Below are 16520 nucleotides of genomic sequence, written 5' to 3' on the forward strand. Positions count from 1 at the left end.
ATTGTACATTGTCCCTAGTATGTAGGACAGCGCTAGTGTATGGGGTGGTCACTGTTTGGAACGGACTCAGTGGGCTGAAGGGCCTGTTCCCATGCTGTATCTCTAAAGTCTAAAGTTAAATCACATTTGTTCAAGAGAAAGCTATCCCCAGAGCACACAAAATTGGCTTGAAGGTTGGAGGTAGAACGTGGTTTAGTTTAGTTATACAGCGCGGAAAAATGTTCTTCGGCCCCACCGACCAACGATTCCCATACATTAACACTAGCGACGATTTTACATTTCTACCAAAGCCAATTAATCTACAAACCTGTACGTCTTTGGAGTGTGGGAGGAAACCCACGCGGTGATGGGGAGAATGTACAAACTCCGTACAGACATCACCCGTAGTCGGGCTCGAACCCGGATTTCCGGTGCTGTAAGCGCTGTAAGGCAGCAACTCTACCGCTGCGCCACCATGCCGCCCTCCGCCATTGCAGACTTTTCTTATTTGAAACATGTAACCAGTGGTGTGTCGCAGGGGCTGGCGCTAGGTTAATTGTTGGTTGCTATTTATATTAATAACTTGGATGCGAATGTAGGTGGCATGGTTAGCAAGTTTGCAGATGACACTAAAATTGGAAATAGTGGACAGTAAAGGAGGTTACCCATGATTAAGCCTGACGAAGGTTTTCGACCCGAAAAGTCACCTATTCCTTCTCTCCAGAGATGCTGCCTGTCTCGCTGAGTTACTCCAACATTTTATGTCTATCGTCAGGGTAAACTAGCATCTGCAGTTCCTTCTGACACACTAACCCATGATTACAACAGGATCACGATCAACTAGGTCAATGGGAGTGTTACAGCAAATGGAACTTAATTCAGATAAATGGAAGGTATTGAATTTTGGCAAGACAAATCTAGGCAGGATAAATGGGAGGGTCCTGGGGAGTGTTGTGGAACAGAGACACCTAGGGATACTGGAGTTGTAACATGTTACAACTGTACAAGATATTGGTACGGTCAGATTCGCAATACCGTTCTAGTCGCCCTTCTCTAGGAAGTTTGTCAACAAACTGGAAAGGGAGTAGAAAAAATGTATACAGATGTTAACTGGCCTGGAAATTTTGTGTTATAAGGGGAGGCTGGATAGAGGCATACAATGGAGTCATACAGCAAGGAAATAGGCCTTTTGGCACAACTTTTGAGGACCAAGATGCCACATCTACACTCGTCCCACTTGCCCACATTTGGCCCATACCTATCTGAACCTTTTCTATCCATGTACCTGCCCAAATGTCTTTTAAATATTGCTATTGTACCTGCTTCAACTTCCTCCTCTGCCACCTCATTCCATATACCTGCCACCCTCTGTGTGAAAAGGTTGCCCCTCTGGTCCCTATTAAATCGAGCAGAAGGTGCTAGCTCCACACAGACAGCACCTGAGGTCAGGATTGAACCCCGGTCTGTGGCGCTGTGAGGGAGCAGCTCTGCCAGCTATGCCACCTGGGTTACATTTAATGTGGATTCCATTCTCTCAATGGAGGTATCAGACACTGAGCTGGAGGGGCGAGGCAAGAGGAGCGGTAAAAAGAAACTACCAATGCTGCCAAGTAAATACTGGGTATCAAATATGGCAGGAAAGTGCACCACTCACCGTTTTGGTCTCTTCACCACTTATTTGGAATTCATTTATTACCTCTGTGACAATGCTATGAGACGCCTGTAAACAAGAAAACCACAGGAGCTTTTTGTTAAATGTATGATGTAGATTTCCAACTAATCGTCCAAAAGTAAATTACACCAGAAGGAACTTGGTATTGTTTACTTATTTACTGCTCAAATTATAAACTTAGACATAGACAAGTCACATAGACTTAATGAAATCAGCAATGTAAATGCAGTATTCAATTTAACAGTATTTGAGTTTAATTTATTGTCACGTGTACCGAGGTACAGTGAAAAGCCTTTGTTGCATGCTAACCAGTTAGTGGAAAGACAATACATGATTACAATCGAACCATCCACAGTGCACAGTTACATTATAAAGGGAATAACGTGAATAACGTTCAGTGCAAGATAAAGCCAGTAAAGTCCGATCACTGATAGTCCGAGGGTCTCCAACGAGGTTGCTCTGAGAAGAGATTTAAAAGAACATAGTTAAAGTAAGAAATTTTGCTGTCGGAGTAGAGATTTAAAAGAGTGGAGCGATTGTAATGCGTGATTGCAGAACCACTTCTGTGATCAGCACACAACGAGTTGCTTGGTTTGGGTGGCATCTTGGATCAATTGTGAAACACCATTGTATTTCTTTGTTATGTTGACAATTAAACAACTGAAAACATTTAAAAAATGACTTTATAAACCAGAGTTAAAAGGCTAGGGAAAATTAGCGATGAAAGCAGAAATGGTGAGCTATTTCTATAGTTAGAGAATGACATGTGTATGTATCAGAGCACAGACGACGACAAGGCAGCCAGCATAATCAAGGATCAGTCTCACCACACTCACTCCCACTTCTCCCCTCTGGAGATAGAACTTTGAAAACACATATCTACAGATTCAGGAACAGTTTCTTCCCAACTGTTATCAGGCAACTGAACCAATCCCTCACCAACCGTAGTGCGGCCCTGACCTCCCACCAACCCCATTGGACACCTTTGAACCATCTTTAATTGAATATCAGTTATTTTTGCACTAAATGTTGTACCCTTTGTCTCTATTTATGCACTGTGGACAACTTGATTGCATTCATGTATAATCTTTTCTTTGACTAGATAGCAAACAAACAAATGTTTTCCACTATATCTTGGTATATGTGACAATAAACTAAAGAGAAAGCGAATTATTCCAAGAACATATCATTACCTTCGGATGTGAATCTTTCTCGTTGCTGATCGATTCTCTTGCATCTTCCTCAGATCCTTTCATAAAGTCTCTGAAGTTAAATTTCCACAATAACGATAGATCACTCAATAATAGAGGGACCTTTAAAGGATTTGTGAACACTACTTCAACAGTAACTGGTTCTAGAAACAATAAAGATAGTAAAAATAACAATAAATTGCAGACAAACTGGAGTAGCCTCTTGAATTACTGGGTAGAGTGCATAAAGCAGGTGTCTACTTTGAGGAAAATAATTTTAGTGCCAACAAAAGGAAAAGGGTGCAGAAGGGATTCACCAGGATGTAATCTGGGCTTTACAGTCTAGAATTATAAGGATAGGATGGGACTTTTTTTGGAGCGTAGGCTCAAAGGGGTGATCTTATTCAAGTGCACAAGATTTTGAGGGGCACAGATAAAGTGTGCACTCTCAGTCTTTTCCCTCCAGGGTAGACGATTCTAAAATGAGAAGGCATAGGCTTGCAGAGGGGAGAGATTTAAGGACCAAGGGAGAAACTTTTTCCACTGAGTAATAATGCAAGGAAACTGGACTCTCCCATTATGTGAATTCAGTCAGCCTTGACAAAATGGGCCAAATAGCCCATTTCTGTTCTTATACAGCTCGATGATTCTAAACACAAAGTGGAGATTAAATTAACATTGTGTCTGGAAGCAATAGAAGACCAAGCCATAATTAGGAAGCCTTGCAGTGATTAGGAAGACATGAAGACATAATTAGGAAGACATGAAGCAGTGCGATAACTAGATTTTTCATCACCTTGTAGTCTGCTTCATTTGCAAAGCTAGAACTAATTCCGTCCCTTCAATCTTGAATGCTTTTCTTTCGGCATGGCAATTTTTTCCCGGGGCAGGGGAGTACTTACACAGCAAAAAGTAACAGAAATAGGCTAATGATGAAAATCTGCTCCAATGAAGATGAACATATGGTCAAAGAGAGACACAAAGTGCTAGATAACTCAGCAGATCAGGCAGCATCTCTGGAGAAAAAGGAAAGGTGACATTTCGGGTCGGGATCCTTCTTCAGAACATTTGATTAATTTGGGAAGGAGATCAGTGACAATGCATATCATTTAAAATGAATGAATAAGAATAGCCCTTGAGCAAGTTGAATGAATGAATGAATGTTGGCCTTCGTAACAAGAGGAGTTGAGTATAGGAGCAAAGAGGTCCTTCTACAGTTGTACCGGGCCCTGGTGAGACCGCACCTGGAGTACTGTGTGCAGTTTTGGTCTCCAAATTTGAGGAAGGATATTCTTGCTATGGAGGGCGTGCAGCGTAGGTTCACTAGGTTAATTCCCGGAATGGCGGGACTGTCGTATGTTGAAAGGCTGGAGCGATTGGGCTTGTATACACTGGAATTTAGAAGGATGAGGGGGGATCTTATTGAAACATATAAGATAATTAGGGGATTGGACACATTAGAGGCAGATAACATGTTCCCAATGTTGGGGGAGTCCAGAACAAGGGGCCACAGTTTGAGAATAAGGGGTAGGCCATTTAGAACGGAGATGAGGAAGAACTTTTTCAGTCAGAGGGTGGTGAAGGTGTGGAATTCTCTGCCTCAGAAGGCAGTGGAGGCCAGTTCGTTGGATGCTTTCAAGAGAGAGCTGGATAGAGCTCTTAAGGATAGCGGAGTGAGGGGGTATGGGGAGAAGGCAGGAACGGGGTACTGATTGAGAGTGATCAGCCATGATCGCATTGAATGGCGGTGCTGGCTCGAAGGGCTGAATGGCCTACTCCTGCACCTATTGTCTATTGTCTATTGTCTATTGTCTATTGTCTATTGTCTATTGTCTATTGTCTATTGTCTATTGTCTATAATGGGTACGTTTATTGGCCAAGTATGTGCATTTACAAGGAATGTGCCTTGGTGCTCCGCTCACAAATGATAACACAAACATACAGTTAACAATTAAGAATAAAGCATAACCACATCGAAACAATAAGGATACAACATTACAGTCTAAACATGTGGGTGAAAATAAACCAGAGCAAAAAAAGAGACTACCTGAGTACCCTGAGTAGGGGAATTGAGAAACAGAGGACACAGCTTTAAGGTAAGGGGGGTGGGTGTATGGAACGAGCTGCCGGAGTAGGTAGTTGAGGCAGGTACCTGGAAAGGACACGTTTAGAGGGATATGGGCCAAACGCAGGCAAGTGGGACTAGTGTAGATGGGGCATGTTGGTCGGTGTGGGCAAGTTGGGCCGAAGGGCCTGTTTCTCCACTGTATGACTCTTTGAAAAGTGCTGGAAGGAGTGAAGCTATAGAGGTATGTTGTTGAAATTGTAAAAATTTAAGATTTTAATATCTAAAGAAAATTATTTTCCATTGCTATTGCAGAGCATCTGGTTAACGGTTTTAACACCAAGCACTTCTGACAAACTGAAGCTTGTGTTAGTTGGTCAGAGCATGGAAACAGGCCCTTCAGCCCAACCTGCCCACACCTACCAACATGTCCTACACTAGTCCCACCTGCCTGCGTTTGGCCTATATCCCACTAAACCTATCCTGTCTAAATATTTCTTAAACATTGTGATAGTATCTGCCTTAACTACCTCCTCTCCAGCAGCTCATTCCATACGTCCACCATCCTTTGTATTAAAAAAAAGGTACCCCTCAGGTTCCTAGTAAATCTTTCCCCACTCACCGTAAACCTATGTCCTCTGGTTCTCGATTCCTCTACTCTGGGCAAGAGACACTGTGTCTACCCGATCTAGTCCTCTCACAATTTTGTACACCTCTATAAGATCAGCCCTCATCCTCGGCACTCCAAGGAGTAAGAGTCCTAGCCTGCTCAACCTCCCCCTACAGCTCAGGCCCTGGCAAAATACTCATATTTTCTTTGCACCCTTTCCAGCTTGAAAGAATTTAACATTTATTGCACCAGCACAGAATCTTAACACAACTAATTATTCTAACCGATTTACCTTCCACCACAGCCACAGGGAAGCGCAAGTTGTCCGTCTGGCTGTTGAGACAGTACTGAGTATGCTGAAAATTCTGCGGGATGGCTCCTCTGTTCACTACAGCCACAACCCGCTCCTCAAGTTCTTTCCACTGCTGGGAAGCTTCGCGCTCATATTCCTGGTCCAAGCTGACGTGCGTGGCTGCTTGCTTTTCACCTGATGGGAAGAGAAATAGCATTTTATGTACAAAGGTCAGGAACTCCATTGTGAACAGATCCCTTGTGCACCCATTTTGTTGGAAAAATAAATGGCATCCTTAAAGATGAGTTCCACACAAAATTCACCCAGGCACTTGTCAATGTGTAGGGTTCTGTTCATTAACCCTTCCAGAGGCAGAGATTGACAGATTGTTGATTAGTAAGGGTGTCAGGGGTTATGGGGAGAAGACAGGAGAATGGGGTTGAGAGGAAAGATAGATCAGCCATAATTGAATGGCGGAGTAGACTTGATGGGCCGAATGGCCTAATTCTGCTCCAAGAGCTTATGAACGACCCATGTGAGAAAGGCTTATTCTGCAAAGGTTGCACTCCAAGGGAGCTGTGCCAATGTTGATTTCTATCCCGAAACTATCCTATTTCAACTAATAGATGGTTCTTATCCCTCTTTAAAATGATTTAATATTGACAAAACAGGCCGAGTAAATGCATGAACTAAATCATTTTCTGGTTGCATCTGCCAGAAATTATTTGCACTCGACCCGATTTTAACACAACTATAATAGTTTGAAGATTTAAGCAGAGAGCGGTACTAAAACAAAAATAGAGTGCTGGAGTAACTCAGTGGGTCAGATAGCATCCCTGGCGAACGTGGGGAGGTGAGATTTCAGGTCGGGATCCTTCTTCAGACTGATTCTCCAGGGATGTTGCCTGATCCGCTGAGTTACTCCAGCATTGTGTCTTTTATTTTTGTAAACCTCATATTTTGCTTGGGCAGCTTACACCCCAACAGTATGAACATTGACTTCTCTAACTTCAAGTAACCCTTGCTTTCCCTCCCTCTCCATCCCTCCCCTTCCCAGTTCTCTGACCAGTCTGACTGTCTCTGACTACATTTTATCTCTGTTTGATTTGTTGTTACCTTCTCCCAGCTAACAATAATGTATTCTACATTTGCCTTGATCTCTATTCCCTTTGTCCCATTTTCACACCTAGCACCTCCTAATCTATGTATCTCCCTCTCCCCGACTTCAGTCTGAAGAAGAGTTTCGAGCCGAAACGTCACCCATTCCTTCTATCCAGAGATGCTGCCTGTCCCGCTGAGTTACTCCAGCATTTTGTGTCTATCTTCAGTTTAAACCAGCATCTGCAGTTCCTTCCTGCACATAAGCGGTGCCTTGTTTCTGTAGTACTAAAACATTTAATTTTAGTTTAGTTTTTTTAGTTTAGTTTCAGAGACAGGGCAAGGAAACAAGCCCTTCGGCCCATGAGTCCATGCCGACCATTGATCACCCTTTCACATTAGTTCTATGTTACTCCACTGCTGTGTTCCTTCCCTGCACACCGGGGTCAATTTATATAGGCCAATTAACCTACAAACCCGCACGTCTTTGGGATGTGGGAGGAAAGCGGAGCATATGATAACACACAACAGGGAGAATGTGCACAGACAGCACCCAAGGTCTGGATCAATCCTGGGTCTCTGACGTTGAGGCGGCGGCTCTACCTGCTGCCCCAATCAATCAAAAAGAAAATCTGGATTTCACTACCACAGACATTATCAGGGGAATAAAATGGTAATCTCGAAAATGGTAAATTTCAAAACCTTGAATATTCTCATGGTTAATGATACCACCAGAGAATTCCAAACGCCTGGCGAATTAATACACTGAACAACTATTTAAATGCCTGCATAGCATCTTGAGTGTTTTAAGGTCAAACTAATAATAGAACCAAATTAGTAAAGTTGACTACTGAATTGTCAAGTGATCTTAAATGCCTGACAGGTGCACTTCCTTCAGTGAAGGACCCCACCTTTAGACTTTCAACTTTAGAGATAGAGCATGGACATAGGCCCTTCGGCCCACCAAATCCGCACTGACCAGCAATCATCCTACACACAAGGGTCAATTTTTTAAACCAAAGCCAATTAATCTACATACTTGTGCGTCTTGGGATGTGGGAGGAAACCAGAGCACCCGCAGGAAACCCGAGCACCCGGAGGAAACCAACTCGGTTACAGGGAGAACGTACAAACTCCGTAAAGGCAGTACCCGTAGTCAAGATCAAACCTGGGTCTCCGGTGCTGTAAGACAGCAACTCTACTACTGCGCCACTGCGCCGTCCACAGCAAAACATGGAACAATATAGCATGGAACAGGCCCTTCCACCCACACCCTGTCCAGTTCTTCCTCAGCTTGCCCATAATGCCTCCAATCTTGCACCAACTCTTGTGGTCAGCTGTACGTTCATACAATCAAGGCAACGACAGATAGGCAATAAATGCCTTCATCACCCACATCCAAACAGTAAATTGAAAATCTCTGCTCAGGTGATTTCTAATACAAGCGGCAAACTTTGGCGACTGAACTACCAACCTTCTGAAGGGCGCCTGTCATGACCAAAAAATACCCGTGTGGCTGAGCTCTTAATACAGGGCAATGGTAGTTGGGGTAGTGGTGCTTCTGGTGACAATTGGCTGACGCTCTGAAAAGGAATGGAAAAGTTTTCTTTAGTTATTAATATCTTAAATTGCTACAATTTCAACAATATACATATTTTGCTTCACTCCTTCCAGCACTTGTCATAGAGTCACACAGCTTGGAAACAGGCCCATCGGCCCAACTTGCCCACACGAACCAACATACTATTAGCGGAGTCAGGGGATATGGGGAGAAGGCAGGAACGGGGTACTGATTGAGAATGATCAGCCATGATCACATTGAATGGAGGTGCTGGCTCGAAGGGCCAAATGGCCTACTCGTACACCTATTGTCTATTGTCTATGTCCCATCTACACTAGTCCCATCTGATGCGTCTGGCCCATATTCCTCTAAACCTGTATCCGTCTAATTGTTTCGGAAAAGTTGCAATAGTCCCTGCCTCAAAAATGAAATTGTTCTATTTGGCAGGAAAACTAAATATGAAGCACATTTTTTGAAACTGTGAGAGACTGCAGAACATTGAATTGCAGGGGATCAACGTGCATGAATCATGAATGACTGGCCTGTAATTACAACAAGGAATTAGGAGAGCTAACGAAAGACAGAAATAAAAATAAATATAGACAGGCTCTGTTTCAATTGCATAATGCAAGACCAACCCAGGGTATTTATTGTGTGCAGTAGAGGTCTATTTTAAGATAGATGTAAATCTATTGAAAGCAACTCAGAGGAGGTTTACTAGAGTGATATCTGGCCCGCACAGGTTTTGGTTTAGTTTATTAATGTCACATGCACCAAGGTACAGTGGAAAGCATTTTCTCGTTGCGTGCTAATTGGTCAGTGAAAAGACTATATATGATTACAATCTGTTCGTCCATAGTGTACAGATACAGGATAAAGGGAATAACATTTAGAGCAATATAAAGTCCAGTAAAGTCAGATTAAAGATAGTGTGAGGGTCTCCAATGAGGTAGATGGTAGGTCAGGACCACTCTGTAGCTGGTGTTAGGAAGGTTCAGAATGGTAGAAGGTGAGGTAGGACATGTTAGGCTTGTATCCATTGAAAGAGCAAGTAGTTGTTACTGGGATGTTGTCAGGATTAGATAGAATTAGCTATAAAGAGAGGTTAGATAAACTAGGTAACCTCCCTGCAGTGTTGGGAGGGCAAGGGGAGGCATGATAGCTATATAAAAATGATAAGAGGCATAGAGAGGGTACACAGTCTAACTCTTTTCACAGGTCAGGGAAGGCACGGATTTAAGGTAGTAAAGAACTCCAAATAAAGAGTCAGTCAACTACTGGAACAGAACAGTTTAGCACAAGAACAGGCCCTTAGGTCCACAGATGTTGGAAGGAACTGCAGATGCTGATTTAAACTGAAGATAGACACAAAATGCTGAGTAACTCAGCGGGACAGGCAGCATCTTTGGATAGAAGGAATGGGTGATGTTTCGGGTCGAGACCCTTCTTCAGTCTGAAGAAGGGTTTCAACCCGAAACTTCAGCATTTTGTGCCCACCTTAGGTCCACAATGTCCATGCTGAACACAATGCCAAGTTGTACTAATCTCCTCTGCCTGCGTGTGATCCATATTCCTCCATTCCCTGCATATGCATGTATCTATCTAAAAAAACTTTTTAAATGCCACTATCGTTTTTGCCTCCACCACTCCTGGTGGCATCTTACAGGCACCAATTACCCTCTACCCAAAAATAAACCTGTTCCACATATCTCCTTTATACTTTGTAGAAACAAAGAGCTGCAGATGCTGGTTAAAACACAAAAGGACACAAAATGCTGGAGTAACTCAGCAGGCCAGGCAGCATCTCTGTGAACATGGAGAGGTGATGTTTCGGGTCGAGACCCTGCTGAGTTACTCCAACACTGTGTCCTTTTGTTCTTTAAACTTTGTCCCTCTGACCTGAAAGCTATGCCCTAAAGTCTTTGACATTTCCACCCTGGGGGATAAAGATTCTGATTGTCTACCCTACCAATGCCTCTCAATCTCATTCTCTCAGGTCTCCCTCAGCATCCAACAGTAGATAATCTGGCTTTTTCTCCAGGGCAGAGTCTAGAACTGATCCGGTTTAGGATAGAGAAATTCAAATATAGGGGCAGACAACCACTGAATTTGTCAGAGGTTTTATATTAATCAATATTTTCTTTCTGCTCAAAATTTGTGAATCAAATACACATGCAAAGCACAGGAACTTGTTTACACAAGGTGCTTTCTATTAAGATGTGTACATTGCCAAAACAGACAAGTTTACAAAGAAGGCAGAGCTTTATGGTGAGAGGGGCGAAGATTAAAGAAATGTGCGGGACAAAGTTATTTTTAAACCCATCGAGGACAGTGTTTGGAATGCATTGTAGGGGTGATGGTGACGATACTATAGTGGTGTTTAATTGGCTTAAATTGACATATTATATGCAGGAAATGGAAGGGTAGATGAGGCAAATGAGGCATGCGAGATTGTAGGTTTATTGATTTATTTATTCGTGTCATCACACAGCTGTTTGCCACTAGCAAGCAAATTTTAGTGCCACGTCGTTGGCCTCTGCAAGATCCTTTACAGTGCATGTGTCATGCAGCGTCACAGCTCAGGAGATGTTCTATAGTCTGGAGGCCCCGTCCGCACGCAGTTTGCTGCATCTTCTGTATATCCCTACTTCAGCATGTTCGATTTGCTCCCCCCCATGCCTGTCTGTAGTCTGTTGAGACTGTGCCAGGTTATCCACGGTTGGTCAGAACCTGGTGGGAGTTTCTCAGAGGGATCGATTGCCATGCGAGTGTCTTCCGGAGAATTCTCTACCCAGAGTTTGAGCCTTCTGGACGATGCACTGCAGTCCAGGGGATGAACAGGAGGAAACTTTTGCGTGATTTCAAACGCTGAGGTAGCAAAAGGTGGTCATGTAGTGGGTGTCTTTCATTCTCTGATTGTCTGAGGCGTTTGTAGGTAAATTGCCCCTAATGTGCAAGGAGTGGATGAGAAAGTGAGATAACAGAATTAGTGTGAACTGGTGATTGATGGTCGGTGTGGACTCGGTGGGCTGAAAGGCCTGTTTCTACGCTGTATCTTTCAGTTACAGGTGCTCCTCAACGTACGATGGGGGTTACATTCCGATAAACCCATTGAAAACCAGAAATAATGTAAGTCGAAATGCATTTAATACACATGATCACGTGGTCAGAAGCGATTTATTCACAAAATGCTGGAGTAACTCAGCAGGTCAGGCAGCATCTCGGGAGAGAAGGAATGGGTGACGTTTCGGGTCGAGACCCTTCTTCAGAAGCGAGCTGTGGCTCGCTGCCGTTGCCTAGCGTTTGCACCATCGTAAAGTTGAAATATTGCAAGTCGAAACTTCGTAAGTCGGGGAGCAACTGTAGTTTATCATGCCATATATGCCTGTATGTGATCCAAAGCCCTGCACTTCCATGTGCCTACTAAAAGCCTCTTAAACTCCACTCTGGTTTCTGCGTCCACCACCACTCGCAGCAATGCGATGCAGGCCCCAGACCACTGTGTAAAAAATAACTTGCCCCGCGCATCTCCATTAAACTTTCCCCCACTTGCCTTCTAGCTAAGCCTTCTAGTGTTGGACATTTCCAGCCTGGCAAAAAGGTTCTGACTGTCTACCCTATCTATGCCTCTTATAATTTTAAATACTTATCAAAAGTCCCCCTCAATCTCTTACATTCCATAGAAAACAACCTCCACCCAACCTCTGTGGATGAAACCCTCAAATCCAGGCAGAATTCTGGTAAACCTCTTCTGCACTCTCTCCAAAGCCTCCACACCTTTCTGTAATGGGGCAACGAGAACTGCACGCAATACTCCAAATGCGGCCTAACCAAAGTCCTGTTGAGCTGCATCATGACTTCCCGACTCTTATATTCAATACCTCTAGCAATGAAGGCAAGCATACCAGATGCCTCCTTTACCACCCTATCTACTGGTGCTGCCACTTTCAGTGAGCTATAAACCTGGACTCCAAGATCCCTCTGCACACCAATGCTGTTAAGGGTCGAGCCATTAACTGCATACTTTCCCCTTACATTCAACCTCCTAAAGTGTACCACCTCACACTTGGCTTGGGTTAAACTTCATCAGCTATTTCTCTGTCCATTGTGAGTCAGAGGGCCTAATCCTGCGCTGTACTGCTCCATGTTCTATTTGTTGCAGCCTCATCTGTAGCTGGTCGGTGATTAGTACAGTAGCTTCCTTTCACACATTCTGCAGGTAAGACTTATTTTAAACATCGATATATTAAATTTTCAAAATTTAAAGGATTATATCTCCACAAAAAAAATCTCTTCCCCAATAGAGCCAATGAATTCCAGCAGTGGCGACACAGAGTTAGTTGCCTTACAGCGCCAGAGACCCGGGTTTGATCCTGAATATGGGCACTGTCTATACGGAGTTTGTAGAATCCTGTGACCTGCGTGGGTTTTCTTCGGGTGCTCCGGTTTCCTCCCACATTCCAAAGACGCATAGGTTTGTAGGTTAATTGGCTTTTGTAAATTGTCCCTAGTGTGATGGCTAGTGCAAGTGTACAACGACCAAGATCGTTGGTCAGCATGGACACTGTGGGCCTAAGGGGGCCTATTCCACGCTGCATCTCTAAACTAAAACTAAGTTCCACTGCTACTTGCCGACTTCTCTTACCTTATAAACATACAGGTACTCTCGAAGGAACGCTTCCTGCTGTGCAGCTGACTGCTTGCTGTCGTTGATCAGGATGTGCCTGAAGGCAGCCACAGCATTGTCCAGCTGCCGCAGAGTGAAAGACTGACGACCAATGGTGAAGTTGATGTGATCCTCTGCCAGACTCCAGCCTTTCCCTTTGTAAACCTGCATGGCTTGACTGTAGCACCGCAAGGCGTGCTTCCGCTGCAGTAAGACAAAGACAAAACATCCCAGTTGCAAAATTGAGAAAGCATTCAGAGTCACGTGCATGGGATTTAATTAGGGCAAGGATTCCAGTTTAGCCATTAAAACAATCCTAATTGAATGAGGAAGCTGTAAACTTCAATGTATTTTTGTTCCGATGGTCCCCAAAATGGTCCCCAATAGAAATTTCCATGGTAACCACAAATGTCGAAGTTCAGAAACAAGGAACGGCAGGTGCTGGGTTATAAAGAGAGATACTGTGTTGGAGTAACTCAGTGGGTCGTGTCCATGTTCTCCAGGGATGCTGGCTGTCCCTGCTCAGTTATTCCAGTACTTAGTGACCACATTTACGTTTGGCTTCACATTACAAGATTTCTCCTCCATCGCAAGTCTCACAAGACTCCAGAAACATCTGGACGAACATTTGAATGCTTTTAGTTTTTAGTTTTATAGACAGCATGGAAACAGACCTTCAGGCCTACCGCCTCAATGCTAAACATCCATCACACATTTACACTGGTTAGAATCAGTCATACAGCATGGAAACAGACCCTCAGGCCTACCGCCTCAATGCTAACCATCCATCACACATTTACACTGGTTAGAGTCAGAGTCATACAGCATGGAAACAGGCCTTTTAGCCCAACTTGTTCATGCTGATGAAGATGCCCCATCTACGCTAGTCCCACTTGCCTGTGCTTGGACCACATCACTCTAAACCTTTCCTATCCGTGTACCTGCCCAAATGTCTTTTAAATCTTGTTCCAGCACCCACCTCAACTACCTCCTCCAGCAGCTTATTCCATATCCCCACCACTCTCCATGGAAAAAGTTGTCCCTCAGGTTCCTGCAACATAGAACAGTATCACACTGGAACAGGCCCTTCAGCCCTCAAAATCCATGCCAAACATGACACCAAATTAATCTCCACTGCCTGCATGCGATCCAAATCCCTCCATTGCCAGCAAATCCATATGTTTAACTAAAAGCCTCTTAAACACTGTTATCGTGTCTGCCTCCACCACTACCCCTGGCAGTGCGTTTTAGACACCCACCACTTTGTGATGATGTAAATAAACCGAACTAAACTCAACTGGAAAGCAAGAGAATTTTTACACAACTGATGCAAGACAATAGGGTCTGTTGGTTGAATAGACAGAGCAGAATTAACCAAATGCCTTGAAACATATATCAATTTAGTTTAGAGGTAAGGCATGGAAACAGGCTCTTCGGCCCACCGAGTCCGAGCTGACCAACGATCGCTGAATCACTCAAAAGATCTATTAATTGTGCCGTTCAAAGGGCCAGAGATCTGGGTTCAATCCTGACTACGGGTGCTTGTCTATACGGAGCTTCCCCATGATCTGCATGTGTTTCTCCGGGATCCTACTACACGTCAAAGACATACAGGTTTGTAGGTTAATTGGCTTGGTATAATTGTAAATTGTCCCTAGTGTTAGTGTACAAGGACCTAGGGCCTTCGGTGGGCCGAAGGGCCTGTTTCCACATTGGATTTCTAAACTAAACATGCTTACCTGATCTGCTTTACCAAATCGATGCCCGGCTAGAATCATGTGGAAAGCAAATTTTCGCACCATGGGGGATCGCATGTTGATGAAACAATGAGCAGCTTGTTCCAGTAAAATCGCACTTCGGAGGTCAGAATCCTGCATTTACAAAAGACAATGATGTTTCACATCACTGCATAATTTCAATACCACAAAGTCTAATTAATATATTAACTGTTCATCTCAAGTGTCATCTAGATTAGTAGCAAAATAAATTCAGTTATATCATCCATTATAATCGATGGGTACCTAAAGATTTTCTGAAAACAATAAGCAACACATTTAAATTTGGAAACAAGGAACTGCAGATGCTGGTTTACCAAAAAACAAAAGTGCTAGAGTAATCCAGTGGGTCAGGAGAACATGGAGAAATGACGTTTCCGGTTGAGGCCCTTGTTCAGACTAATTCTAAATTGGTTCTGAATAAATTGTTTTAATTTAACTATTAGAAGAAAAGGAATAAGAGGATTTTCTTTTTAATCGTGTCAAAGGAACTCCCTTTGATCAACAATCTTTTTTCCATCAAAATTCATTCCCATGGACACTCTCTCCCATTTAAATCAAGCACTGGGCTTTGGCATTGAAGGTTTTATCACTCGAGGTGATGAGATTCCGAAAATTACAAGCAGATTGTGGGATTAGAAGGATAGCCTAAAGAGTTGCGAGTCTGAAGTAGGTGAGAGTTGTGTCCGATCCAAAACATTTCCAAACAAGAATCCCAATGGCACAGAGAGATTATTTGTGACATTTGTAAATAACAGACGTAAATGTAGATGGGTTAGTTGGTAAGTGTGCAGACGACACCAAAATTGGTAGAGTTGCGGTGAGTGAGGCTGTCAATGTATACAGCAGGATGTAGATCAGCACGGGTATGGAAAGATAAACGTCAGAAATATAGTTTAATGCAGATTCCAGGTGTTGCACTTTTGGAGGTCGAATGCAAGAGGAAGTATACGGTTAGTGGCAAGACCCTTAACAACATTGAAGTAGTGCGGGATTTTTAGGTCCAAGTCCATAGGTCTCTGAAAGTCACAACACAAGTAGATAGTATGGTAAATAAGGCATATGGTATGCTTACCCTCATTGGTCAGGGCATCGAGTACAAGAGTCATGAAGTCATGTTGCAGTTTTAGGACTTTGGCTAGGCCACATTTGGAGTATTGTGTGCATTTCTGGTCACTCCATTACAGGCAGGATATGGACACTTTGGAGAGGGTGCGGAAGATGTGTACCAGGAGGCTGCTTGGATTAGTGGACATTAGCTACAAGGAGGTTGGACAAACTTGGATTGTTTTCTCTGGTGGTTGGAGGCTGAAGGGAGACTGGGCAAAAATAAATAAAATTGAGAGGCATAAATAGGATAGTCAGAACCTTTTCCATGGTCACGGACATGCAAACACTCAGTTCAAGGAATTGGTGAAACTTGGAAAAATGGTTGGTTGGTGGATGACCTGGACTCAATTAGCTGAAGGACCGGTTTCTAAACTGTATCTACTCCTGACTCTGATAAGAAAATACTTGGCACAAGTAATAAAATAAACTGCACCCAAATGATATATGAATGATTTTAAATGGAGATTAGCCACCCATTGCAAAGTTGTACTCTTATTCCACC

At 43.4% G+C, this 16520-nt stretch overlaps 1 protein-coding gene across 2 annotated transcripts in view; it reads right to left on the minus strand.

Annotated features, from left to right (window-relative positions):
* Window positions 1–16520, minus strand: part of trappc8 (trafficking protein particle complex subunit 8) — a 125795-nt gene that overhangs the window by 37801 nt on the left and 71474 nt on the right. For both annotated transcript variants that reach the window (XM_078398029.1, XM_078398028.1), the window contains 6 exons: window positions 14873–15004; window positions 13113–13337; window positions 8381–8489; window positions 5809–6003; window positions 2845–3005; window positions 1634–1699 (listed from right to left, as the gene is read on the minus strand). In XM_078398029.1, coding sequence (XP_078254155.1) covers window positions 1634–1699; window positions 2845–3005; window positions 5809–6003; window positions 8381–8489; window positions 13113–13337; window positions 14873–15004 — 888 coding nt within the window. The remainder of the gene's footprint in view (window positions 1–1633; window positions 1700–2844; window positions 3006–5808; window positions 6004–8380; window positions 8490–13112; window positions 13338–14872; window positions 15005–16520) is intronic.

This window comes from Rhinoraja longicauda, chromosome 4, assembly GCF_053455715.1.
Source record: "Rhinoraja longicauda isolate Sanriku21f chromosome 4, sRhiLon1.1, whole genome shotgun sequence".
Taxonomy (NCBI): domain Eukaryota; kingdom Metazoa; phylum Chordata; class Chondrichthyes; order Rajiformes; family Arhynchobatidae; genus Rhinoraja; species Rhinoraja longicauda.